The sequence below is a fragment of the Equus asinus genome, chromosome 8 (genome assembly GCF_041296235.1).
Source record: "Equus asinus isolate D_3611 breed Donkey chromosome 8, EquAss-T2T_v2, whole genome shotgun sequence".
NCBI lineage: Eukaryota > Metazoa > Chordata > Mammalia > Perissodactyla > Equidae > Equus > Equus asinus.
In genome coordinates this window covers 91826190-91852158 of record NC_091797.1, presented here as the reverse complement: position 1 = coordinate 91852158, position 25969 = coordinate 91826190, and the positions used below count along the sequence as shown (strand labels likewise).

At 47.0% G+C, this 25969-nt stretch overlaps 1 protein-coding gene across 11 annotated transcripts in view; it reads left to right on the top strand.

Annotated features, from left to right (window-relative positions):
* Nucleotides 1-1055: 1055 nt before the first annotated feature.
* AP1B1 (adaptor related protein complex 1 subunit beta 1) overlaps nt 1056-25969 on the top strand; it is a 50546-nt gene continuing 25632 nt past the window's right edge. For 2 of the 11 annotated variants that reach the window (XR_011505428.1, XM_014835286.3), the window contains exons 1-5: nt 1056-1214; nt 18153-18215; nt 21690-21795; nt 24212-24347; nt 25132-25377. Coding sequence is in view for 5 of the 11 variants with exons in the window: in XM_014835286.3 (XP_014690772.2) it covers nt 18179-18215; nt 21690-21795; nt 24212-24347; nt 25132-25377 (525 nt within the window). In the remaining 6 variants the exon portion in view is untranslated. Of the gene's footprint in view, nt 1215-8559; nt 8711-18152; nt 18216-21689; nt 21796-22924; nt 23229-24211; nt 24348-25131; nt 25378-25969 lie in introns of those variants that run through there. The other 9 variants (XR_011505426.1, XM_014835268.3, XM_070516316.1 and 6 more) reach the window with 8 other exon arrangements.

Genomic DNA, 25969 nt, shown 5'->3' with positions numbered 1-25969 from the left:
GCACCCTAGGTACGATTTTTGCAATTTCCTGTAAGTCTATAATGATTTTAAAGTAAAACATTTTATTAAAAGGATTTGAGGCTAGTTAAACACATAAAACAATGTTAAATATTAAAACAATAATATCTAGATTAGATGGGACATACAGTCTTGGCTTTACAAGCTTACTTATTAATAAGTTTTAGAAGATTAAAAGATTGGTAACAACCTAAGTGTACAGCTGTAGGGGATTGCTTTTTGAGAATGGTGATACTATCCATACAGTGGAATACTCTGCAGGTATTGGAAAGCACCACATAGAAATGTACTTATTGTTTGGGGAAAGTTCTATCAATATCTTGGTGAGTTAAAAATATTGAATGATATGTCAAGTCTGGAAGGATATTCCCCAAAATATTAAAAATGATTGTCTCAGGGCGGTGGGATCACAGACGATGTTTTATCTTCTTTTTGCTTGCTAGTATATTTCCATTCCTCTACAATGCAAATATTAGTTGCCCAGTAAAACATTTTTAAAGAGTAGCGATGAAATAATGTTTTAAAGGGGATGATGAGAAATTCTCTAGAAGGAGAAGAAAGTTAATAGTATCAGGGCAGGGAGTGAGATAGCTGTAGCAATCGAAGTCCTGGCAGATCCAGCAAAAGGGGAAATGGGACATTATAAAGTTCTTGGAGGGTCTGATGCTTTCCCCTCTAACGCGGAACTCCTCAAGGGCGGCGAGCGCTAGACTAGACTTAAAGCTCTCGTTTTGACTCTTTCATTCATAAGGTAAGTGATCTTGAGCCAAACCCTGCCCCCCCAGAGCCTCAGGTTTCCCTGAGGCTATAAGAGAAGGGAGAGGGACCTCAAAGTCTCCACGACCTTTTCTTTCTGCATCACGTTCAATTACTTAGCGGTGAGAGCGCTAATTTTTGTAAGCGCGCTGCGGGACACAGCGGCTGAGCAGCACCGCGGCAGGGGTGGGGTTAACCCGGCCGGCCCCGCCCCGCGGGCACCACCCCCGCCCGGGTTGCGCCCTTGACCCCGCCCCCAGGCCGTGCGTCCACCGGAAGTCCCCGCGCGCGGGCAGCTCACTTCCGCCCGGCAGGTGACAGCCGCGGGGCTCGAGCGGCCGGCGGCACGGGCGCACCGGGAGAGCGGGAGGAGGAGGCCGCGGACATTTTCCTGCCGAGCCGGGCCGCGCCGTGGCGCCGGGAGCCATTCGGACCTGCGGGTGAGGAAGCGGGGAGTCCGACGAGGCAGGAGAAGAAGTGGGGCGGGGACTCGGGGGTCTGAGGTGAGGGGGTTGCGGGGTCAGAGGTCACGGAGAGGACGGGGCGCTGGACGGGCGAGAGGGGCTTCCTGGGCCCCGACGCGGCAGAAGGACTGCGGGTTCATTCATTCGCGCCCGCTTGGCCGCCTGTCCGCACCCCAGCCGCCCCAGGTCCGCAGCCCCGCCTGGGGCGCCTCCCGGAGCGACGGCTAGACTTAGGCCCCGCGGAGCCCGCCGCTGGCCGCAGGGGAAACTCCTCTCCGGTCCTGGGTTCCCCCTCCACACTTATCCGCATGGCCATCCTGAGGCCTCCTCCTCGTTCAGGGCCTTATCTCTCTGCCAAGGTTCGAAAAGAGAAAAAAAAATCAAGGAACAGCCGTGCGCTGCCTGCCCCGGGGCGGGCTGGGGCTTGGTCTGTCCGCTGGCGCCCCACGGACAGGTTAGCTGGGGACACCTGTAATAATGCTCCAAATACCGGCGAATGTCGGCTCCAGGGCACTGAGCTCCTACTGTGCACCAGGCGCTCTGCCAAGGACTTTGCTTACAGTGCGACGTTTAAACTTCACAGCCACCCTCGTGAGGTAGCCACGGTTGTTATCCACATTTCATCCACGGGGAAACTGAGGCACAGAGAGGTTAAATCACACATATCAGGTCAGTCAGGTAGTTATAGGCAAGAGCCAGGGTTCCGACCTCGGCTTGCAGAGACAAAAGAGAGGTTGGAGCAGGGTTGGGGTGTAGGGGCTATTTAATATCTTTAGCTTTAATGTTTTTAGCCGTTATATTTCTTTGCATTTATATAAAGATGTAGCTTTATTGCTCCTCATCTAATCTTCATAAGGGGCATTTGACTCCCTTTCTTTAGGATGAAACGATGCTTCAGGCTGTTGCTGTAAGGGGTTAACTTTTGGGGCAAGAGTGGAAGTTTTTCCTGACTATTGGGAACTGTGAGACACGAAGCAGGCTGTCCATGGAGCTAATTTGAGAGTGTCTAGACCCTCTCTTGAGAGTGGTTCAGCTGCATTCCTTTTGGAGTAAAGAGGAACCACATGACCTCCAGGGGATCTTGTAGCCCTAGGTTCTTGAAGGACGTTCTCAAGGGAAGGGTCTCTGTCTCTCAGAAAAGTGCAGGCCCCGTGGCTTCTTGGCTGGGGAAAGCACATCTTGCCTAGGAGGTGGTGAGGTGGTTTGATGGCCGGAGGACTAGGCTCTGTGAGTCTGAGCCTTATTCCTTTGCAGGCATTCACTAGCTCCGGTTCTCCCTCAGTTTCCCTGACAGCAGCACAAGAAAGACCTGCTGCTGTCCTACCCACTCTTCGGTGTTATAAGCCTTAATGAACTCGCAACGGTTTCCACTTGCTTTCTGAAGAAAGTTGCGATATAAATATTACTGTAGTACCGTTTTTTTTAACTCCATGATCTGTTCTCCTAGTTCCATTGAATTCACAGAAACTTAATATTGTCACCTTATCCCCATCCTTCCAAGGGAGGATTCGAGATGAAGCGACTTGTCACAGATGGTGGGAACATGAACAGAGCTCAGAGCATCTGGCTCCCTGACCTGAGTTGAGCCCACCAGACTCCTCCGACCTCTTAGAAACTGTCATGAAGAGCGGCTTCATTAGTTTCAAAGAATCAGATCCCTCAGAGCTTGTGTAGACATTATCTGTTGAGTGTGGGTTGAGCAGAGGCTTCGCTCTGAGCAACCTGAAGAGCTCAGAGGTACATGGGAAAGATTCCTGACTCTGCATCTCTCAGCCTGGGTTCTGATCCCAGCTCAGCAGCTTCCTGGTAGTGTGACCCAGACAGCTTGCTTGGGCTGGGCCTCCTCTCCTTCAGCGCTAAAATAATGACTACCACCTTCCCCCGTGCTCCCAGCACTAGTGCGTGCAGGGGTTAGATGAGGAAATTTGTACAGAGCCTGTTATTGTTGTGGTGGGTGCCTTGATCCTGGCACTTGATGCCTGCTGGGGGTCTGTGTCTGGGGAAGGCTGTCTACCCTGGTTTGTGAGATGTTCCTTCCTTCCGCAAACAGAGACCTTTATGTACACAGGACTTCTCCCACCCTTCTTGTTTCACTTCCTAAAAGTTTACCAGAACAAGTTCAGTCTGTTGGTCCTGCTGGCTTTCGGCTCAGACTTTCATCTTTTTCTAGCCATCCTCTGAAACTGTTGCGCGTCTTGACTGCTCACTTCCCAGAAAACTGCCATTCCTGGCACCAAAGCCTGACGTGCTGACACTGAGCAAACATGGCTTGGGTATGGGTTTGGCACTTTGGGGTATTTCTGAAAGCTGAGGGGACATCTGTTACTTGAAGATGTTTCTTTTTCTGCACAGGTCTTTTCGGCTAAGATAGGTCACTGATAAATTATCACAGCCCAGAAATGTTTTTGTGTTCTTTTTCTCTTCACACAGAGAGAAACAAATAACTCCAGAGAGAAAATATCACTCAAGCAGTTGGAGAATCCTTTAAAAAAGTTCTGCTTGAATATCAGTCAGTGGCTTCTCATTGCCTTCAGGCAAAGACTCACATTCCTTAGCATGGCGTTCAAGGCCTTTTGGGCTCTGAACTCTGCCTGGCCCTTCTGCCTCATCTCTCCTACTCCACACTTCTACCTCCTCCCAAGCTCCAATCAAACTCAGCTGCTTTTCCGCAAAGCCCCAGCTCTTTATGCCTCTGTATCTTTGCTCTGTGCTCTTCCCACTGCCTGAACACTATTTCCTCTACCTCCCCCAGCGTCCACTTCTTAGCTGGGCTACTACTTGGTGCCTCCCATCCGATTATCCCCCGCAGCTTGTGTGCCTGAGCTAGATGCCCCTCCTTGATATCCTGTGGCACTGATCACAGTGGGTTGTCATCGTCTGTTTACTTGCCTGTCTTCTAAGTAAACAACTCTTAAAACTTGGAGAGGACTTGTCTTAACTGTCTGTGTCTCCAGCACCTAGTGAAATGTCTGGCACATAGTAGGTGCTCAGTAAATGTTCAATGAATGAATGAATATTGCACTGAATTATCAGGGTTCCTTGACTCCTGAGGAATTCAGAGCACTTTCCAGATGATCTCCTGCCCATCCTTATGTCACTGCAGGGGGATAGGGAGAAATCTAACTAGTGGTGGGATTAACTACTCTTGAACTGTTGTTGCTACCACCCAGCCAGGTACCAGAGTGCCTCAGAGCCTCCAGAGACCTGGGGTTTGGGGAGTAGCAGGAGGTGCTGGTGGTGACTGCTCTCTGTGTGTAGTAGTAACAGTGGCTAACATTTATCAAGCACTTGGTGGGCTGGACACTGCTAAGGGCTTTGTGTCTGTTGACTTGTTTTAGTCTCACAAACCCCTCAAGTATGTAATGTAATTCTCATTTACAGTTGTGGTATGGTTGTGCCTGTTAAGTTGTATAGAATCCAGGAGAGCCCCTGTGGCCACCTTTCCTTTCCCAACTCCTTATTCTTGGATTGTCTCCTGTTATTTAGTGGAGCTCAGAAGGGGCTTGGCTATGGGTCTAGATACCCAAGTCTCATGCTTTTTGGGTCTTTAGCCTTGGGCTTGACCTCTAACCTCCATCAAGACTGTCTCCCTTAAGTTGGGAGGCCTCTTCTAGTTAAGGTAAGAGTATGACTGGTTGTCTCCAGAATGCCCAGAGTTCATTATCATTGGGATGCCTTAGTAACTGATTGCCCAGGTTACCAGCTCCTCTGTGGACGTTGTGCTGGAAGATGGTAGATTTGGAAGTCCGGTCTCAGAAGCTTTAAAACCAACCCTTCAGTGTTTGTTTTCAGCCCTGAAAATGTGCATTACAACTGAGCTCTGTAGAGGAATAGACTTTGTTGGCACGGACTTTTTACCACACCCTAACTGCTTTTAGAGTCTTAAGCACATCGAGAATGCAATGATAAAATTTCATTGTAGCCAGCTATTGAATCTGCTTCTGTGGTCTTCATTCTCAGATCTCTAAGGGGCAGGTGGCTGGATGTTGAGATACTGAGGACAGAGACTTCCTAAGTCCAGCATTCACTCATTCATTCAGCCTTTTTTTTTTGTAAAGATTGGCACCTGAGCTAACAACTGTTGCCAATCTTTTTTGTTTTTTCTTGCTTTTTCTCCCCAAGGCCCCCAGTACGTAGTTGTGGGTCCTTCTAGTTGTGGCATGTGGGACACCGCCTCAGCATGGCCTGACAAGTGGTGCCATGTCCGCACCCAGGATCCAAACCAGTGAAACCCTGGGCCCCCGAGCAGAACGCGTGAACTTAACCACTCAGCCACAGGGCTGGCCCCCCATTCATTCAGTATTTATTGAGCCCTGCTATGTGCCTGGCACTGGGCTAAGTGTGATGATATGTAAACAAATCAGACATAGTTTCTGCCCTTGGGTTGCTTACTACATTCTAATGGAGGAGAGAGACAAAGAAGAAATAGAAAACAAATATAATGATTAGAAAAACTGCTAAGCTATGAGGGAAACAAGCATTGTGGGTGGCCACAGCCTGTTAAAGTGTAAGTCAGATCTCAAGACTTTTGCTCAGAATCCTCCAGCGTCCCCTATCTCACTCAGAGGGAAAGCCAGTGTCCTCACCTTGACTTCTCAGGCCCCCTCCATTCTCCTCTGACCTCATAACCCTCTGTCCCCCTCACTGCTCATTCAGCTCAAGCCATTTCACCTCCCTGCTATTCCTCAAACAGGCCAGGCACAGTCTCATCTTTGCACTATTTCTTATGCCTGGAAGGCTCTTCCCTGGACACTGCCACCTGTCGCCTTCTCAAGGAGGCCTTCTTGGCCACCCTGGTTAAATTTCAACCTCCCTTAACCCTCCCCGCTGCTCTCAGTCCTCCTTCCCTGCTCTCTTTTTCTCCACAGCATTTCTCACCGTCTGAGATACTACATATTTTACTTACTTATCTTGCTTATGTTCTCTGTGCTTCATTAGGCTGTGAGCTCCATGAAGGGAGGGACTTTTGTCTATTTCGTTCACTGCTTCATCCTCAGCATGTAGGCTGTTTCTGGGACGTGGGAATATATGTGAGTAAGTATGTGAATAGACATATTAGGGGGGTAGGGACAGAAAATACCTACTTAAGGTAGTACATGCAGGGAAGTGTCTTTGAAGTGATGTCATCTAAGCTGAGATTTGAAGGATAAATTGGAGCAGCGTTCTAGAAGCTGGAGAGGATAATCCAGGCAGAAGGATCAGCAGGTACAAAGGCAGTGAAGAGCTTGGCAGTTAGAGGAACACAGAAGAAGGCCTAGGGGCCTGGAGGGTTATAGGCAGAGGGAGGGGCCTTGCTGTGCTCACGTCATAGTCTGTGTCAGATCCCCCTCCTTGCCCCGCCCCCAGCATTTGTACCCCCACCTTTTACAGTTCTAGTCCCTGAGCTGATGCCTGTGAGAGCAGGGGATGGTGGTCTGGTCTCACTGAGGGAAGTGGCCTGAACATTTCTCCCATTGGAGATGTTGTCACCTGATCTTCTACCCTTTGCCCTTTCTTCTCTCTCTCATCATTTATTTACTTGCCTTCCATTTATAGGCTGCAACATGGGCTAGGCAGTCTGGCATTTCCAGTTTTGATTTTGTCGAAAAGCCCTGACAGCCAGAACAGATGTATCTCTGATCTTGACAAACCCAGTGAGTGGAACATTGGGAAGCTGCTCTCTAGCTGAGGTTGGTTTACAAAACATGAGATTTCCCTGAGAGGAGAGTTGAGTACTGGTCTTTCAAACATTTATTGAGTACCTGCTGTTTGCCAGATAACATCTGGGAACTAGGGATACAGTAGTGAACAAAATGGACAAAATCCTTGTCCTCATGCAGTTCACATTGTAGAGGGAGAAAAAAATAATACAAATACATTTGAGAGTATGTTGGTGATACATTTTATAGTATGTTGTTTTTCCTTTTGAAGAAAAAGAACAGAAGGAGGAAAGAGAGAGAGGGATTAGTTGGGGTTGTGTACAGTTTTAAATAAAGTGGTCAGAGGAGGCCTCAATGAGAAGGTGACATTTGAGCTGAAAATTAAAAGAGGTGAGGGACTGGGAGGCTGGCCTCGTGGTTAAGTTCGGCACACTCTGCTTCAGCAGCCTGGGTTCCATTCCCAGGCGTGGACCTACACCACTCGTCAGTGGCCATGCTGTGGTGGTGACCCACATGCAAAACTAGAGGAAGACTGGCACAGATGTTAGCTCAGGGCACATCTTGCTCAGCCAAAAAAAAAGGAGGGAGTGAGGGACTGAGCCATGAGGTGATCTGGGGCAAGAGCCTTCCTGGCAAAGTGAACAGCATGTGGGACAGCCCTGAGGTCGAAAGATGAGTGTTGTGTTCAAGGATCAGCAAAGAGGCCCATAGGGCTGGAACTGAGCAAGTGATGGGGAGAACAGTGGGGGAAGAGTTGAAAGAGGTAATGGCGGGGAGGGAATGTGTGTGAGACAGAAGGGAGTGGGCATCTCATACAGGACCTTGTAGGCCATGAGGCCATGGTAGGGACTTTGGCTTTTACTTTGAGACAGGGAACCCTTGGAGGATTTTGAGCAGAGAGGTGCCACTGTCTGACTTAGACTGCAGTAGGATTGTTCGGGCTTCTGCTGAAACAGGTTGTTGAGAGCAGTGTGGAAGCAGTTTTGGTAGCAGTGTCAGTGGGAGGGGTTGGTGGCCTGAGGCCTTGTGCTAGTGATGGGCTGGTGAGAAGCTGCTTCATGGATTCTGGATTCATTTTGAAGGTAGACCCAGTAGGATTTGCTAGTAGATTAGATGTGGGATATGAGAGAGTGTGTGTTGTCGAGGCTAACTGAGGTGTTTGGCCTGAGAACCTGTTAAAGATGGTATTGGCAGGAACTAGATAATGAAGACTGCAGGATGAGCCAGTTGTGGGGTAGGGGGAAGCAGGTGGTCAGTTTTTATCATATAAAGTTTGAGCTGCCTGTTAGCTATATAGACATTTAAGTGGAGATGTCAATTAAGCAGTTTGGATATGTGTGCTGCGAGTGTCCGCGAAAAGGTTGGGTCTGGGGGTGTAAAATTGTGAGTTGTCCGCATGTGGATGGTACTTAAAGCCATGACACTGGATGATGCAAGATACTGTTGCTGGAGAAGGGAAGAAGTACCAGGCCTGAGCCCTGGGGCACTCCAAGTGTTTAAGAAGAGGGAGAGGAAGAGGAACAAACAAAAGAGACTGAGTCAGTGGGGTGGGCGGGAAAGCAGAGAGCATGGCATCCTGGAATCCAAGGGAAGAAGGCATTTCAAGGAGGGAGAGATCAACAGTGTCAAGTGCTTCTCAGCGTAAGATTTGTCGTTTGATAGGATCACTGCATCTTTTGCAGCAGGGTCCAACACATCCGGCATCCAAGGCCGTCTTTGAATCTCATCTTTCCTTGCCCAACCTCATCGACTCCTTTCCCTTCCAAGTCCTTGCCGTCAGCCAGGCAGAGGGTCTCACAGACTCCTGAACACGCATGCTTGTTTTGGCCTTGGGTAAGTCACTCTTCTCTCAGTGTCTCTAATTCCTCATTTTTTAATAGGTTACCTTGAGAATTAAATGAGACAAGGCCTATAAGTTACTTAGCACAGAGCCTGAGCCCCAGCCAGTGTTGGTGGTGATGTAGTTCTCAATTCACTCCTTCTTATGCTGGTTCTTGTGGTTCGTCTCCATGTCACCCTCGCCCCTCCCTTTCCAAATCTGATGCATCTTTTCGTGTCCAGCCAAGCCCCTCTTCATCTAAGAGGGCTTCCTTTGGTGCTCCACCCATCTCAGAACTCTTCTCCTCTGCGCTTTGGTGGCAGTTATCTGGAGGGCATGATCACTCTACTGTTTACCTGAAGTCCCTTACCTGGCCTCTGAATCTGTAAGAGCCCTGTGGGAGAAGACTGTCCTTTGTCTGCTCTGTGCTTGCTCCTGTATGGGGCACAGTCCCAGGCTCGGAGCCGACGATGCTCCACACTGTTACACGTGCTGAATGGGTGACTACAAAATTTGACAGATTTTCAGAAAGTGTTCCCGTTGTGTAGGTGGGAAAAATGAGATCACAAAGAGCCTTGTTCTGTAGTCTTTGGCCTCTTTCTCCTCATCTTGATTAATTTAAGGATTATTCAGAAGAAGCCCCTGTTACTTTTTTTTCCAGTCCGGAGGAACTTTTCTTTTTCTTGGCAGAAGATCTTTCCACACATTACTGCTTGTAGATTAGTTGAGAGCTGGCACTTGATTCTAGAATTCAGTTCTAGAGGCTCAGTGCTGATATAAGAACGTTTGCATGTGTCATTTGCCTGCCTTTAGTTCCTTTTCGCTTTGAGGCTTTAACTGCTAGTAGATCTCAGGAGATTGACTTTGTCTAATCAATTTTCGTCCATATCCCAGAAGGCCCCTAACTCGGCGAGTTCATTCAGACAGACCTTCACTCGACATGTTAGCAAACTCGACATTCCTGTTGTCCAAACTGTATGGGCTGGCCCTAAAATAACCTGTAATTCAACACTTGAGGGATGTGTGGCAACATATTCCCGTAGTCCTTAGCCTAGAGTGTGTGTATTTCTGCCAGAGCTTCATTCAGAGAGGAGGAGTTGCCTCGCTGGACAGAGTGGGACATGTGCAACCTCATGGGGCAAGGGTGGAGAGTGTTTGCACTACTATTTTCTAGCTGTGTGACTCCAGACAAATGCCTTGACCTCTCAGGGCTTCAGTCTCCTCATCTGCAAACTTGTGATGTTATCAATACCTTCTTCAGAGATTACTGTGAGGATTACATTGGAAGCTCTCTACATAGTGTCTGGCCCATAGTACATGTCCATTTGCCATCACTGTTATCACGGCCACCTTTGTTCCGAATTTCATGCCACCCCCAAAGAACAGAGCTCATTTTCTCACAGTTATTGAACCGACTTGAAAGAGCCCGTCTGTGGTTTGGTGGTTTGGTGACCACGTTGTCTCAGAGAGAAAGTCTGAAATCTAGTTTCTCTACTGCTGACTCATCTTTTAATCTTCAAGTTGGCCTTACCGGTTTGCCTGTCTGTAAAGTGAACTTCAGTACTTAGCCATGAGGCCCTTTCCCTTTTTAAAAGGAGACTGCCAGACAGGTGAGGAGTGATGAGTAGAATTCTGGGTGTTGGGTAGAATCCTCATCTCTATTAAACTCTAAACTTCATGGGGTCAGGGGCACAATCCAGAGCACAGAGTAGGAGAATGTTTGTGAAATAAGTCAACCTCTGCCCTTGAGACAGAACTGAAACAGCAAAACATGTGGGAGGATCAAAGTTTGGCTTTTCTGTTCCAAATGAAGAAGAAACGGTGGCACCACCCTAGCCCCTGTTATTCTCTCTGCCTAGCTTAGTCTTGACTGTTCTTGAGCTAACATGTGCCTTGGAGCAGCTTTCTGAAAGCCGTTCATCAGGCAAGGGTTTAACAGTGACAACTTCAGCAGTGAAGTTGGAAGTCACCAACACAGACTTTCAGGGATCAGTTTGCCCTTCCCGTATATGCTTGAATTCAGAGGTGGGTCTTGGCGGCTGGATCAGACCTCAAGTCTTTTTCCCCTTTTCCTTTCCTAAAGCTGTTTCTCTAGCTGACCTCACAACACCACTTGTCTTGCTGGTTAATTCATTGAGTGCCAGTGGTGTGCAGTGAGCTGAGCTAGTGCCATCAACTTCACGCTTCCCATCGGTTTGCAGAGCGTGGGCTGCTTTGACATGAATCACTGCCCTGAGACTAGAAAAGTCCTTTCCCTGGCCATTGGCTGGCCATTTGCAGAATTGCTTGGCTTGCTACTGTTTTCCTTCCTACTGAAGACCTCATAAGGTTTGCTAACCCTGGCTGCATTCTTTTTTTTTTTTTCCCCAAAGATTGGCACCTGGGCTAACAATTGTTGCCAATTTTCCTTTTTTTTTTAAAGAATTGGCACCTGGGCTAACAACTGTTGCCAATCTTTTTTTTTTTTTCCTGCTTTATCTCCCCAAAACCCCCTTTACACAGTTGTATATCTTAGTTGCAGGTCCCTCTAGTTGTGGGATGTGGGACACCGCCTCAACGTGGCCTGACGAGCAGTGCCATGTCCGTGCCCAGGATCTGAACCCTGGGCCACTGCAGCGGAGCATGCGAACTTAACCACTCAGCCACAGAGCCGGCCCCCCTGGCTGCATTCTGAATTTGTTTTCTCTTTTGTCCCCTTGGAAACGTCTTCTGTCATGCTCTGAGAATAATCATGCTCCATTTCCTTTTGTTTGATAACCCAGGAAGAATACTTATTGGTGGGGAAATGGGTTTCTCACATAGCAGAATCATAGAACGAGAGATGTGGGAGGGACTTTATCTGCCATTTGGTAGAATTTGTTCCATGGAACAATGGGTTGTCTGAAGGGCACATGATGAGGAGGGTGAGAGGTAGGCATAGTGGAATGAGCCAGGCTCTAGGCCCCTTAACCCTTACTTCAACCAGAGCAGTTCTACTTTTGTTTTAAACAGTTTAAAAGCAAGGAGGGACTTGAAAAGCCGTTGATCTGGTTGACTTTTCTTGTATGACAGTTGGAGAAAGTAAGGCCCAGAGATGGCAGGATTTGCCAAGGGTCACACAGCTGTTGGTAGCAAAGCTAGATTTCTTGGCAGCCATCTTGGCATTGGCTCAGCCTTGCGTCGTTTGTTGAAAGTTAACTGCAAAGCCTTATGTTTCCCGTCTGCCCAGTCATCACTGTCTGGCACTCTTCAAGGAGTCCTCTTGTCTTGATCTGTTATGAGCTCTTGGTTTTGTAGCTTCTCTGGGAACCTGTCTTTTCATTCATTTTGCCAGCAAACATTTGGTGAGCTCCTGGAATGTGCCAGGCTTAGTGCCGGTCACTGAGTTGACAGCATGAAACAGGACAGATGCCAAATTCGAGTCGTGAGGAGGGCTGTGGACAAGTCTAGAATATGGTTGAGTCAAATATGGGGAAGCCTCTGCCCCTCTGGGTCTGAAGAAGGCTCCTCTGGGGTGTAGTGTTTGAGCCAAGACTGAAGGATGGGTACCAGATGGGAATAGTGTTTTGGATAGATGCACTGTTTTCTAAACTGCATTATATTTAAAGGAGGTGATATATGCACTGGATATAAAATTCCTGAGATCTAGAAAGGTGAATGATGAAAGGTCAGTCTCTCATCCCATCCCTTGGCAATCCAGCTTCCTTTCTGGAGCAAACCACTTTTAACTTTTCTTGTTTACCCTTTCAAGGATAGTGGATGCATTTGCAAACATGGATATTTATGTTTTATTAATAGTCATATTTTTAATAGAAATGGTAGTATACTACATATAATTTGCTTCTTACCTTGGAGAACGTTGCACACAAGCATTTTAGAACTGCCAGGTTCTTTTTCATAGTTGCATAGTATTCCATATGTCTATATGCTGTGCCATAATTTTTTAAACCAGTCCTGTGTGGAAGGACATTTAAGGTGTTTACAATATTTTGCTATTATAAAGGATGCTACATGAATAACTGTTTCTACATAGTTTTGTACGTCTGAAATAAATTCCTAGATGCAGAATTGGTGGGTCAAAGGGTAAATACCTTTGTAGTTTTGGTAGCTGTTCCCAGATTGCTATAGAGATTGTAGCAATTTAGACTCTCACTAGCCTTATATGAGGGTATCTCTTTCCCCCACATCAACACCAATGTGGAATGTTATCAGATTTTTGGGTCTTTACCAATCCAGTAGCTAGCTGAGGGATGGTATTTCATTGTAATTTCAGTTTCCATTTCTCTTATTATAAGTAAGCTTAAACCATTGTACGTCATTTTCTGTGAACGGGCCACATCCTCTGCCATTCTCCTGTTTGTAGTCACTTGTCATATGTTAAGGAAAATAGGCTTTTGTCTGTGATGTGATGCAAATATTTTTGTGTATGTTTATCATATGTCTTTTGTTTTTTTATTATGTTCTTGGCCATGCAGGAAAACTTGATTTTTTTATAATTGAATTCATAGATCTTTTAAGACTTCTTGATTTTATGTCATACTCAGAAATGCTTTATTTCTTCTGGATTATACAGTATTATATTTTTCTTCTCCAGTGTTGGGTTTTATTTTGTTATTTAAAAAAATTTTAATGTTTGTATAATTTACACCAAGTGAAATGCTGAGCTCTTAACTTTGGCCAGTGTACAGTTTGAGCTGAGATACAGGTAATTCCCATCACCCCTAGAATTCTTTCGTGCCCCCTTATGTCAGTCCTTCCTGGCTAGAAGCATCCGCTGATCTGACCTCTGTCACCATAGGTTAATTTTGCGTCTTCTACTTATTCTAGAATTTCGTGTTTACAATGCTTATGTTTATACTTGTCAGCATGCTTTCGTTCTCACATTACCCTCTGTCAGAAGAAATATGTGAAATAAGTCAAGCAGGTGGCTAAGGTCCCTGTTTTCAAGAGGTGAAATGAATTAGAGAGAGAAAGTAAATGGTAACCTCAGTTCAGTGCTCTTTCCTTTAAAAATCTTTGTTATCATTAGCAATTTTGAGACCTTGGAGAAAAGTTGAAATACACTCAATACTCATTTTCTTAATGTATTGCTTATAGATGTAAACTCATTTTATTAGCTCAAAACACAGAAAGATATTCTTTCTCTTGTTTATAAAATTACATTAGATATGTGAAGACTCAAAGATTTGAAAAATGTTGAGGACTTTTTTTTTTTCTTAAATCTAACCTTAACTTCAGTGGCTAAAATCTAGAGTCAGCTGGGAATGTTTTTGAGTTTTTTCCCCTTCCCTTTTCTTCCTAGGACCTCATTTTTCCACTCTTGGATTATATTACATCTTTATCCTTGGCCAGTGTGTCAGTGATTCTCACCAAGGACTTCTTTATAATTCTAGAAAACTATTTCAGGCTTTATTACTCAGTTCCTTTTCTTTCTTTTTTTTTTTTAAAGATAGGGAGAAAAAGGAAAAATAAAATCTTAAAAAAAAATATTGGTGCCTGAGCTAACAACTGTTGCCAATCTTTTTTTTTCTCTACTTTTTTCTCCCCAAATCCCCCCAGTACATAGTTGTATGTTTTAGTTGTGGGTCCTTCTAGTTGTGGCATGTGGGACGCTGCCTCAGCATGGCCTGACGAGCGGTGCCATGTCTGCGCCCAGGATCTGAACCAGAACTGGCGAAACCCTGGGCCGCCGAAGCAGATCTCGTGAACTTAACCACTCGGCCACGTGGCCGGCACTCTCAGTTCCTTTTCTTTAAGCCTAGTGGCAAGGGGAGCAGGCCTCTCAATAGGATTGTTTTTTAAAAAGTGAGATTAACAGGAACTAGTCCTGGGATTGTGGCATCAAAGTCATCTTCCGCGGTTGGGTGTGGGAAGGTAGACTTAAGGTGGGGACAGCAGCAGTGGCTCCTCAAAGACAAAACCAGTCCTTCCAGCCGTGCCCCTCTTTTAATTTGGACTGTGCCATCCCCTTGAGGCATTCCTTGGCCTGTAATTGCTGAAATTAAGGGGTATCCCAGCCCAGAATGCTGTCTCCGTAGCAAGAGTCACTCATCACACTGGCCAGAGCAGTTTCCAAACCAAAAATTCCCTCCAATTATTGCTTTTTTTAATGTACCCTGCCACTTCCAAAGATGGAGTCCAAACCCTAAGCTTTTTCTTGCTTAAATTGGCTACCTCCTTTCAAATGTGGCTCATGTACACGATCAGATTCATCAAACAAAGCCTTAGTCCCTTTGGCCTCCATTAGTAGAGATGCAGGTGTATGGCAACAGCTGAGCAGCACCAGAAAAAGCACTCGTCTTTCCTGTGGCATCTACAAGTCTGAGCTCCTTTAGAACTGAACTGTAGGGTTTTTTCCATTCCTGCAGATAGAATGAAAAATCTCTCTTGCACTGACATCTAAGAAGCAACTGCAGAGAAAGGACACAAGGAGATAGCCACCCTCAGTAGATCAACAAAGTGCAGTTGATCTTTCACCGTGAAGTGAGGTTTTTAAAATCCATGCTTTGGGGTAGCTTTGCAAAAGCATTTTCACTTCTCCCCATCTCCCCTTCCTCCTCTACTTTAATTTCCTGTATATGAAACAACTTCAGAGGGATATGGTTTCGGCATCCTCAGTCCCATCGGGCCCTCTGCAGAGGGATATGCGAAATAGATACTGCAGAGGAAAGAGGCAGCCCGTGCCAGCACCCTGGGTGGCAGTTTAAGTTTGTGAGTAGTTGCTTAGCGCCTGTAAAAGGAAGAGTGTCGTCAAAAGCTCACTGCGGTGGGGGTGTCAGCGGCTGTGGTGGTTTAACTAGCGGACCCTTCTGCTCTGTTGCTTTTTTTAATCCCCCCCCAAGCAGAAGCTTTCCCACCCTTCCCTCCGCCTGGGCGGTTGCATACAACACAGATCTGTCGCCAGCAGGTTGTGTTCGAGGAATTTAGGGTCCCCACATATTGTGCTGTTACTGCAGAGAAGGGGAAAGCCCCTGACAGCCTCCTCTACTGGAAAAGGGAGAATCTCTGGGCAGTGCTGAAGCTAGACATCTAAGGTAGTTTATGCTTTGTCCACTTTGATTTCCTTCTAGATTTAACGTTGGAGGGGTTTATATGTTACATTCTGTGATTCTTTTGGCCTGTGATTTTTCGCCCCATTTACCTTCATTGACCCCTCTTCTTAGACTAAACTTAATGTTGAAAAACAGGGTACTTTCCTATTTTGGAAACCTCTGCCAGTTATGCTGTCATGCCTGTGGCTTCTGAAGCCTTGCAGCCCTTTACTGTGTGACAGACATCCCATTTTCTCGTTTACTTGCTCATTCTCAGCACTCCGAAAAGACCTCTAGGTTGGCGAGTTTTGTCTAAGAAAAGGGCTTTATGTGTACTCAAAAGAAAATTATTTTTAATGTAAGTAAACTCCTGTAGGGAACAAATGCTAAATAGTTACATAACAGAGCTATCAGAGAGCAGGCTGAGGCTCCCTGGCATTTTCAGTGGCCCCTTTTCATTTCTTTCAACAACTATCAACTGAACACTGGCCTCGTGCAGAGCCCTGAGCCAGGCATGAAGGGGGAGGATGGATGGAGCTGTGGACCAGACCGACATGGGTTCTTCCTTTGTGGATCTGCCCACAGCCCTGACTCATGCTGCCAGGACCTTCTAGAGTCCCCATGGCGGGACTGGCATCGTCAGACACAGCGGTCTCTTCTGCTCTTTCCCGCAGCTCCCACAGGAAAGTACCATCATCCATTTTCAACCTTGCAAGCAAAAGGAAAGTAGAATTGTGTCTTTTTCTTTATACTGTTTTGTCAGCGAAGCCTTTATGCCTTTATTCCTTTATTCTAACGGGATCTGCAAAGGATTTAAGGCAGTCCCAGGACAGACAGTACGTATTTGTTTCCCATTGATTACTGAAGCAAAATCTATGGGCATCTCAGTTGGGGAACAGTCGCAATGCCGTCCTGTCATAAATACAAGCTTAGCCTGGAAAAATGCAGTTGGGCTGGAGAGGAGCTGTGTCAGCTTTGCTTCCAGAGACTTTTGAAATGTTCCTGGACCTCTTGCATCCATCCCACCAGTAACCTTCATCTTACCCCCACATAGTAATGAAGTGAAAGAAGATGTTAATGGGTTACACGTTTGAGTCTCTTCCCCAGAGGCAGCAGCAGGGACAATGTGAGTGAATTTTTTCCATTCAGATGTTTGTTTTGGGGGTTGTGTGGTTTTCTGTACCATTGAAACTACAGGAAAGACTAGAAGGTTGCACTTGAAAGTTTCATGATATTTTAGACTGAGTCCTTAGCCACTGTCATGGCTCTGTCCTCCGTCTCAGATGAGGGATGCAGAATTCCTTCATTGATAGAGCACAGGTACTAAGCTCAGATAGACCTGAGATGGTCTCCCAGTCCAGTCACTTACAAGCTATGTGGCCTTGGGCAAATTACTTAACATCCCTGAGCCTTGGTTTCCTCATCTGTAAAATGGGGTTAAAAACAGTTACCTTATTGGTAGGATTAAATGAGATAATACATGTGAAGCTCCTGGCTGTAATAGGAGCTTGGTAAATGATAGCTTCTTAATAAATGTTAGAACAACCCCAGGAGCCTCTCTGCCATGTATCCAGGATACTTGGCTCCTGTGTGGCTTCTTTTATCTTTCATTTGTTGACCAAGAAGAACTATTGAGGTTACCTAGCAGGTACTCAGTAAATGTTTATTGAATGGACGAGGGGGCCTTGGTACTTTCTTTGTCCTGTTGCCTTAGAACAGCACTTCACACTGTGAGTTGTGCACTGGGAGATGTCCTGAGAGATGCTTTGAGAAAACTGGTCAGTTAGATTTGGGGAATGCTATAGAGTGTGTGGTGTGTAGATTCTAGCCCTCTATAGAGATGAATAGCCTACATCACTGTTAGGGAAGCTTGGAAAAGCTGGGGAGAGAAGAAACTTCCCTAGCTGTTCAAACTTGGCATTTTCCAAGCTCATTTGACTGTACGGAGTAATGATAGTACCTCCACGAGGCTGTGATGAAGGGTTAATGAGTGAATGTGTGCAAAGCACCTAGAACAGTGCTGGGCAGAGTGAGCACCATGAAGGGGCAGCTGTGACCGTGGTAAGTGCTTTTTAATCTGTGGCCTCTTCCAAAGTATTTAGCCGTTCTCTTATGATGGGCATTTAAGTTATTTCCAATGATGCATTGTTATGGACAGTGCTGCAGTAAAACACTTGTATCCTTGTGCAGATATTTCTGTGGGAGAGCATCCTAAAAGTAGAATTGCTGGGTCAAAGGATAAGCACATTCAAAAATTTGATAGATCCTTCAGAATTTCCTTCCAAAATCTGATCAGCCACTGTCTAACGGCTCATTTGCCCGGTAAAGAGATAAGAAGCTATCTTCCTATACTACCTGTGTGCTGGATCCTTCCCTCCTCCTGTGCACTGTAACTGAAAATGGAATGAAACACAATAGAAAGTCACCTCTCTCTTTTGTTTTGCAGAGTCTGACCACAGATAAGAGACCAAAATGACTGACTCAAAATATTTCACCACAACCAAGAAAGGTACTGTTTGTTTCATTGTGGGGTCTTGTCCTGCTCTTTCTCTGCCTGACCCTTCTGCTTGCTCCCTTCAGGCGTGGGGAGTGGGATGGGGGTAGAGGCCTGGAAGTGAGTGGTGGAATTACCCAGAGTTTCTTTAACCTTATGGATCCAGAAAATTGAATTGTTGATGATGTAAGAAGTTGACCACTTCTGGGGGCCAGCCATGTGGCCAAGTGGTTAGGTTTGTGTGTTCTGCTTCAGTGGCCCAGGTTTCACCAGTTCAGATCCTAGGCACGGACATGGCACTGCTCAACGAGCCATGCTGAGGCGGCATCCCACATGCCACAACTAGAAGGACCCCAACTCAAAATATACAGCTATGTACAGGGGGGCTTTGGGGAGAAAAAGGAAAATAAAATTAAAAAAAAAAAAAGAAATCGACCACTTCTTTTAGAACTCAAGAAGGGAAGAGCATTAGCTCCTAGTATAGAAAAAAGCCCTCTTTTGTTCTCCATGACTTAAAATTGTTAAATATGATGTTTTTTCCTAGAGCAAAGAAAGCACACAATCTTATCAGCAACCCCACAGTGATAAGTGTGTGTGTATCTGGTCCTTATCCATGGGCACATGTTTTATGTGGTTGAAGTCAGTTATATCCTGTTTTTCATTTGACATTATCATAAACATTTCCCCACAATTCTCATGACTCAATATTAGTCTGTTGAGTTGCTGCACTGAAATTTGCTACGTTAATCTTATGTTGTTGAGAATTGTGGTTGTTTCTGCTTTTCGGGAAATGGAGGTCGTCGTAGTGGCTGACAAATGTACTTTACCCCTGTAAGCATCTTTCTGACCAGCCTTTCCTTCCTCCCTCCTTCCTTCCAAGTGAGATTGACACATGCCTGCTGACCAGAAGAAAAAGTCTGCTGTTGGGTCAGCTGAGCCACGACGTGCAGTCTGCCTCTCATCAGCCATATTATTTCTTGATCCAGCCAGTTTTTATTGAGCACCTTCCATGTGCAGCGGAGACAAACGGAGTCTCTGACCTGGCTTTTCTTGCAGTTGAACAGAGAAGACAGTCTATTAAATAGTAATCACACTAAAGGGCAGTGGGTTCTAGGATAAGGGTGTGCAGGGGGCTGTGGGAGACCCTGGGTGGAGCTAGCTAGCTAAAGGGGGCTGTGGGGCAGGGGAGGGGAGTGAGTGCTCTGCCTATGGCACCTTCAGGGAAAGGAAAGCAATTGGGGTGGCATGGGGATAGAGAAGGTTGGATGCCTTGTACGTGACTGAGGAGGTAGGCTCAGTGACTGATTGGATTTGGAGCCTGTTAGAGGAAGGAGACGTTTCAGAAGCAGACAGATCCCAGGTTCACCTCACTAGCCTTCTTGGGGCCGAGGTGACTCATGCCCAGATCCATCAGTTATTGGCCAGTTGTATTGCATCTGGCAAAACACTTTGAGCAAAGCAGGGCCAGGCCTGCAGCAGGTCCCAGGGTGAGAGTCATCATGTCTGTTGGATCCCACAGTAGGGAGACATGGCCCCCTCAGTCTCTTGGAGGAGAAGAGCATGTGTTCCTTCAGCGCAGCAGAGCCATGAATTTGAACTGCAAGCTCTGCAGATTCCTCCTGGCTCTGTTGAGCAATAGCCTCAGTGTGGCCTTGCCCCGGGCTCTGCTGCTTGGATTGTTCTTAATTAACCTTGTTTGTTATCTCTCATCTCAAGTTCTTTGGTGAACACCACATTGTTGAGTCATGATAAAAACCTGCTAGTTTTCTTTTCTCACTGTAAATCCATCTTGAATTTCCTCAGCACTTCCCCCCACAGGTTAGTCTCTGCTTCACCTCCTCCTTTTTATAGAAGGAGAGGGAAGCCCAGGACTCTGCTTCTACAAAAGAGGGATCCAAGACAAAGGTCACATGGCAAATTAATAATAGTAGTGGCCACCTTTAATGCAGGCCACTGAGTGCCAGGCACTGAGATGAATGTTTTACATCTGAGTGTTAACTGAGAGAATTCAACACTCCAGTCAAGGTAGAGAGTACAGACAAGGAAATAGGTTCAGAGAAGCAAAGGGTTTGGGCTGGCCCCATGGCCGAGTGGTTAAGTTCGCACGCTCCAGCTTCGGTGGCCCAGGGTTTTGCCGGTTCGAATCTTGGGTGCAGACAAGGCACTACTCATCAGACCATGCTGAGGCGGCATCCCACATGCCACTACTAGAAGGACCCACACCTAAAAATATACAGCTTATGTATTGGGGGCTTTGGGGAGAAAAAGGAAAAATAAAATAAAAAAAAAAAAGAAGCGAAGTGTTGTCCTTGGTCGCCCTGAGCATATGAGCTTTGGAGCTGGCAGACCTGGTTTTGAATCTTGGCCCTACCTCTTTCTACCTGTATCTTCTTGGGCAAGTTACCAAAGCTCTTACAGCCTCCATTTGCTCATGTGTAAAATGGGGGGAAATGCAGAGTTGTTGTGAGGATGAAATGAGAAGCCTGGGAAAAAGTTAGTGTGGTGCCTGGCTTACAGAAAGGTTCAGGAAATGCTGGCTGCTGCTGTTTTGAGGACAGGAGGCCTATCTGACTCCAGAGTCTGCCCCTTAACCTGTTATTGGGGTTATCAGGATCCTGACTACTGCTCCGTGCCAGGGCCCTCAACAACCCTGTTTCCTTGTTTGTTTTTTCCAGATCATCAAGTTCTTAAGAACAGTTTAGTACATGCTAGAGCCCTCGTGTGGCAGCTGAATTCCCGTTTTTGGAGCTGAGCAACCACTTGTAGCTCAGGAAGTGAAACCCTGAGCGAGCTGTTTGAACTGGAGGTTCTAGGAAAACAGGAAAAGCCTATGTATGAGAAGGGAGTAAATTCTACCCTCTCCCTTCAAGCCTTAAGTCCTCAGATTTCCGTCACACACTACCTTGAGGCCTTGAGTAAGAGTAGCTGAGGAGAACTCCGCTTCCTTCTGTGTGTTTTTAGCTGTCTGAGCAGGACCTGTCTTCATGCTTTTGGTCTCCCTCAGAACCTTTGTAGCTTCCATGTTCCTCTCTCCTCAATCCAACATGACCTCCAAGTTTCCGTCTTTTTTTTTAAAGATTTTATTTTTCCTTTTTCTCCCCAAAGCCCCCTGGTACGTAGTTGTATATTTTGACTTGGGGTCCTTCTAGTTGCGGCATGTGGGACGCCGCCTCAGCGTGACCTGATGAGTGGTGCCATGTCCGTGCCCAGGATTCAAACCAGTGAAATCCTGGGCTGCTGAAGTAGAACACTTGAACTTAACCACTCGGCCACGGGGCCAGCCCCGCAAGCTTCCATCTTGCTAACTCCTCTCCTAACAGTCGTCCCTGTCTGCTGCCTGTCTTCCCGAGGTTGGGGGCCTAAGGGTGCCCTCAGCCGGCAGCACAGAGTATCTTACCCACCTCTTTTCCATTCTTTTGGAATTTGAAGACTGGGAATCACCCCCTGGCAGGGTGGGGATGGATCACTCATGCCTGCTTCCTTTGTTAGGGGAGATCTTCGAGCTGAAGGCAGAGCTCAATAGTGACAAGAAGGAGAAGAAGAAGGAGGCGGTGAAGAAAGTGATTGCGTCGATGACCGTGGGCAAAGATGTCAGGTGTGCAGGAGTGAGCTGGGTGGCAGCTGGAGGGAGGCTTTATAGCTTGGATCCAGTTCAGATGTCTCCTTTAGGGTATCTAGGGACCCATGTCTCCCCTCATATAGCTCCCTTCACAGACCTGTCCAAACAGAAGGTTTTGTTTGCAGAGGGCTCATGAGCTCAATGCTGATGGGGTCGAGTAGTAATGGAGTGAGTGAAGTGAACTAGGTTGAAAAGACAACAGACAGTGAAGTGGATGTGGCATGAACCCTGTCTGAAGCTCCAGAGGATTGCTGCCACCCGGAAAAAAGGAACCTAATGTGACCAAGTCTTCTGGTTTTTACAAAGAACAGGAAATCTGGACTTTTTGTTTTAAATCTGTCTGTTTTAGATTGCCGGGTGAAATTATACAAACAAATAAACTTTGCAAATAAACATTGTCCAAGTGAAACACACCTGCAGATTAGATCTGTCAAATTTGTCGCCACTCTGCAGCCTCTGGTTTGCATCTGATTGCCAGAGCAGATCATGTGTGGAATTGCTGCCACACCTTTGCTTCTGCTTTCCATCTGCCTGGACTGTCCCTGTCCTCTTTTTCATTTACTCAGCTCATTTTCCCATTTGTTAAAACCCGTTCAAGGTCTCCCTGTTGCCTTCCCTCATCACTTTGGCCAGCTGCCCTGAGCCTGCAGCATTTGCTCTGTGTCCGTGTGCCTCGCACTAATTCTAGACTGTCTTCCTCTTATGTGTGCTTGTGTTTACCTACCCACCACACTGTAAAGTCCTCAAGGGCAGGGACTGGATTTTATGACAACTTAACACTTACACAGTGTTTGAGAATCTTCAGAACACTTTTCAAATGTTTTCCTAGTAGTTCCTTACAGTTCCTAAATTATAGTTAATAATGTTTTTACTGCCAAAGAAACAAGCTAAAGAAGGAGTACAGTGATTTCCCAACAGTCACGTGGTTAATGGCAGAACTAGAACTCACGCCCAGCCCTTCTGAAATCCAAATCTCGGGTGCTTTCACCCGTTCCCTCTTCTCTGTGCCCTCATGGAGCCCAGCCCCATGCTTTGTAGGTCCCTTAGCAATCTCCCACTGCTCTAGACTTCTCCATGGATTACCCTATCCCATTGCCACCCTCAGCAAGGGACCTCCTGACAGCACCACAGGAGAAGCAGTTCTGCAGAGAGACCTGCTGAAGACAGAGCAGCAAAGGGATCAGGCGTCTGCTGGAAAACTGGGCCTCCTTCCAAGTCAGATTCCTTCCAGGACAAAGCCACTCTCCTTCAACTAGAACACCCCTGTCACCTCCTCTCAGAGGAAGTATCTTTGTTCTTCTGTCTCAAATGAGCTTTTGTTCTGACATCATAGGCCCAAAAGAATAGGTTGGACTCATCAGCTGTTCCTCCTCTCCCCCTCTCCTCTTTCCTGGTCGTCATCTTCCAAGGTGATTCATCAGTTCCAGCACTGACTGGACACCTACCTGCTGGGGCTCAGGAAGTTCCCTTTGACCTCTTAAGTCTCTGTGTTACTGTGTCCTTGCCCATAAAATCATGAAAATTGAGAGGGGAGGTGATGATTCCAGAAACAGAAAATTGATCTCCAACCATATTTCACACCTCAAGGGACCTGTGACTCTGGGTCTTTGGGGTACCATGTCAGGACTGGTTCCACCCGTTATAGCAGTTATTTGATGTTTATGAGCCTCAGTATTGTCTTCTGTAAAATGAGGATAATCCCCTGGCTTCTTGGGGCTGTTAAATGAGATCAAGTATGTAGAGCCCTTAGCACCAAGCCTGGCATATAGGACATGCTCTGTACATGCTGGGCTGGTTCTTAGTGGGTGTCTGAGCTGGTCCTTGTGAAAGCAGCACGGCGCATCCCTGCTTCCCTACAGCCCTCTGAAACCAGCAGCCCAATGTAAGGGGCCATGTTAAGTGTCAGGGGAAGAAAAACAATCGTTTTCATTTATTAACATCTCCAAGATGTCAAGGACCAGATGACCTTAAGCATGCTGTCTCCTTAAATGGTCACAAGGGCCCTGTGCAGTGGGGTTTTGTTGCCCTTTCTTGCAAATGAGGAAACTGAGATTTGGGCGATAAAGGCATTTTCCTGACTTCATACAGCCAGCAAGAGGCAGAGCTGGGTTTGAGCCAGGTGTGATGGGCTTTAGAGCTCATGTCTGAACCCTCTGGAAAGAACAGAAGACTTTTTTTGCTTTTAAAATTACCCTTTGGAATTCCATTTCTGCCAGTAAGTGTTCATGGTAACAGAGCATAGCTGATGCCCTCCCTTTTTCTAGAAGACCTGTTATCTTTCTCCATTCCTCCTACCCACTGTTCACCCCCTCCCGACTTCCCTCATTAGCTGCCTGAAAATCTTCTTCTTTTCTTTGGCCTTGCCCACACTGATGCCATTTTGACCTTCCAGTGCCCTCTTCCCCGACGTGGTGAACTGTATGCAGACAGACAACCTGGAGCTGAAGAAGCTGGTGTACCTGTATTTGATGAACTATGCCAAGAGTCAGCCCGACATGGCCATCATGGCCGTGAACACCTTTGTGAAGGTGAGTAGGAGCATGGTGAGAGGAGGGGTATGGATGCTCACTGCTCCATCTCCCCTTGATCTCCTGGGATGGGGCACTGTGTCCCTGGGTAGAAACACTGAGGCTCCTTGCCAGGCCCTCAGACTCCCAGCCTGAGGGCCTCTTCTTCCAGCAGAGGGCTCCCACTCTCTCCAGAAAATCAGATGCTACAGACCCTGCTAACTCATTCCGTGTGAGGTCGCCCAAGGCCTGTTGATCCCCATGTGCCCCTGGGGTGAGCCATTGCCCTGCATCATTTGCCAGGTCAGGATTCAGCAAGTTTCTGAGAGCTTCTGTGTTCTCCTTCTGGCCTTTGCTCCTTTCTGCATTTTCTGTCCTCCAGATTGAGGAGCAAGCCAGGACGTGAATTGTCAGCTCTGTGTGACTTTAGAACCTTAGCTTCCCTAGCTCTGTCGATGCTCAGATATGGGCACTTGAGGGTTTTTGTGGCCCAGAGGAAAGATTGAGTGTTGTGGTGCTGGATGGACGTGGGTTTGAATCATGGTTCTGCTCTGTAATTGGGGAAGCTCTCAACCTTCTTGAGAGCCTCACCTCCCTCACCTGTAAAACGGAAACAGTATTGTATGTCTACTGTGAGGATCAGAGGTGACAGTGCAGCCCCAGTACAGTATCTGGCAAATGCTAGGTGCCCATGTGTGGCACTTACTTTTGGTGCTGTTGGCCACAGTTGGTAGGAGATCCCACACCAGCTGTCTGATGTTGCTCAGCTTGCCCCTGCCCCCGGCCAATGGCTGGTTCCTCTCAGGACTGTGAGGACCCCAACCCCCTGATCCGGGCCCTGGCTGTGCGGACCATGGGCTGCATCCGCGTTGACAAGATCACAGAGTATCTTTGCGAGCCACTTCGGAAGTGCCTGAAGGATGAGGACCCATATGTGCGCAAAACAGCAGCCGTGTGTGTGGCCAAGCTCCATGATATCAACGCCCAGCTGGTAGAGGACCAGGGCTTCCTGGACACCCTTAAAGACCTCATCTCTGACTCTAACCCCATGGTAAGCCACTGCCACCCACCGTATCACCTCTATCACCTCTTGGATCTCTTGGTAAGCCTTGGCTTGACCCTCTACCAGGCAGTCCCTAGTTCCTGGAAGTCAGGGTCTTGCTGGGTGGGCTACTTGTTCTCATGCCTGCAGTGGTTTGGCACCATCTTTAGAGTGAGCTAGACCTGGATTCCTTTCTCTGTGCCCTCTCCAATGAACTGTATGACCTTGGACAAGCTGCCTAACCTTCCAGAGCCCTCTTTTCTTCATAAGTAAGCTGGATCTAATTCTACGTGGCTGGCAGGAGTGCTGTGAGGCTTAAGCTGTGAAGGTAATGTGCCTGGCACGGCTTGGCATGCAGTGGGCTTGCAACCAAGGCTAGTGGCCTCGTTCCCCTTCCAGTGCCTGTCATTGTCACTGTCTTCTCACCAAGACTATCCGTGAGCTCTGAATGCGAGGTGCTTTTCCCTTTTCCCACATCTTTGCAGGGTTGTAGAGGGTCACCCTTGAAGTAGCATAGCCTGGAGGACAGGGCACTGGGATGTGGCTGGGTGGAAAACTAGTCTCCTCACTCACAGCAGTGGCAGCAGTTTGAAGGGTCTTC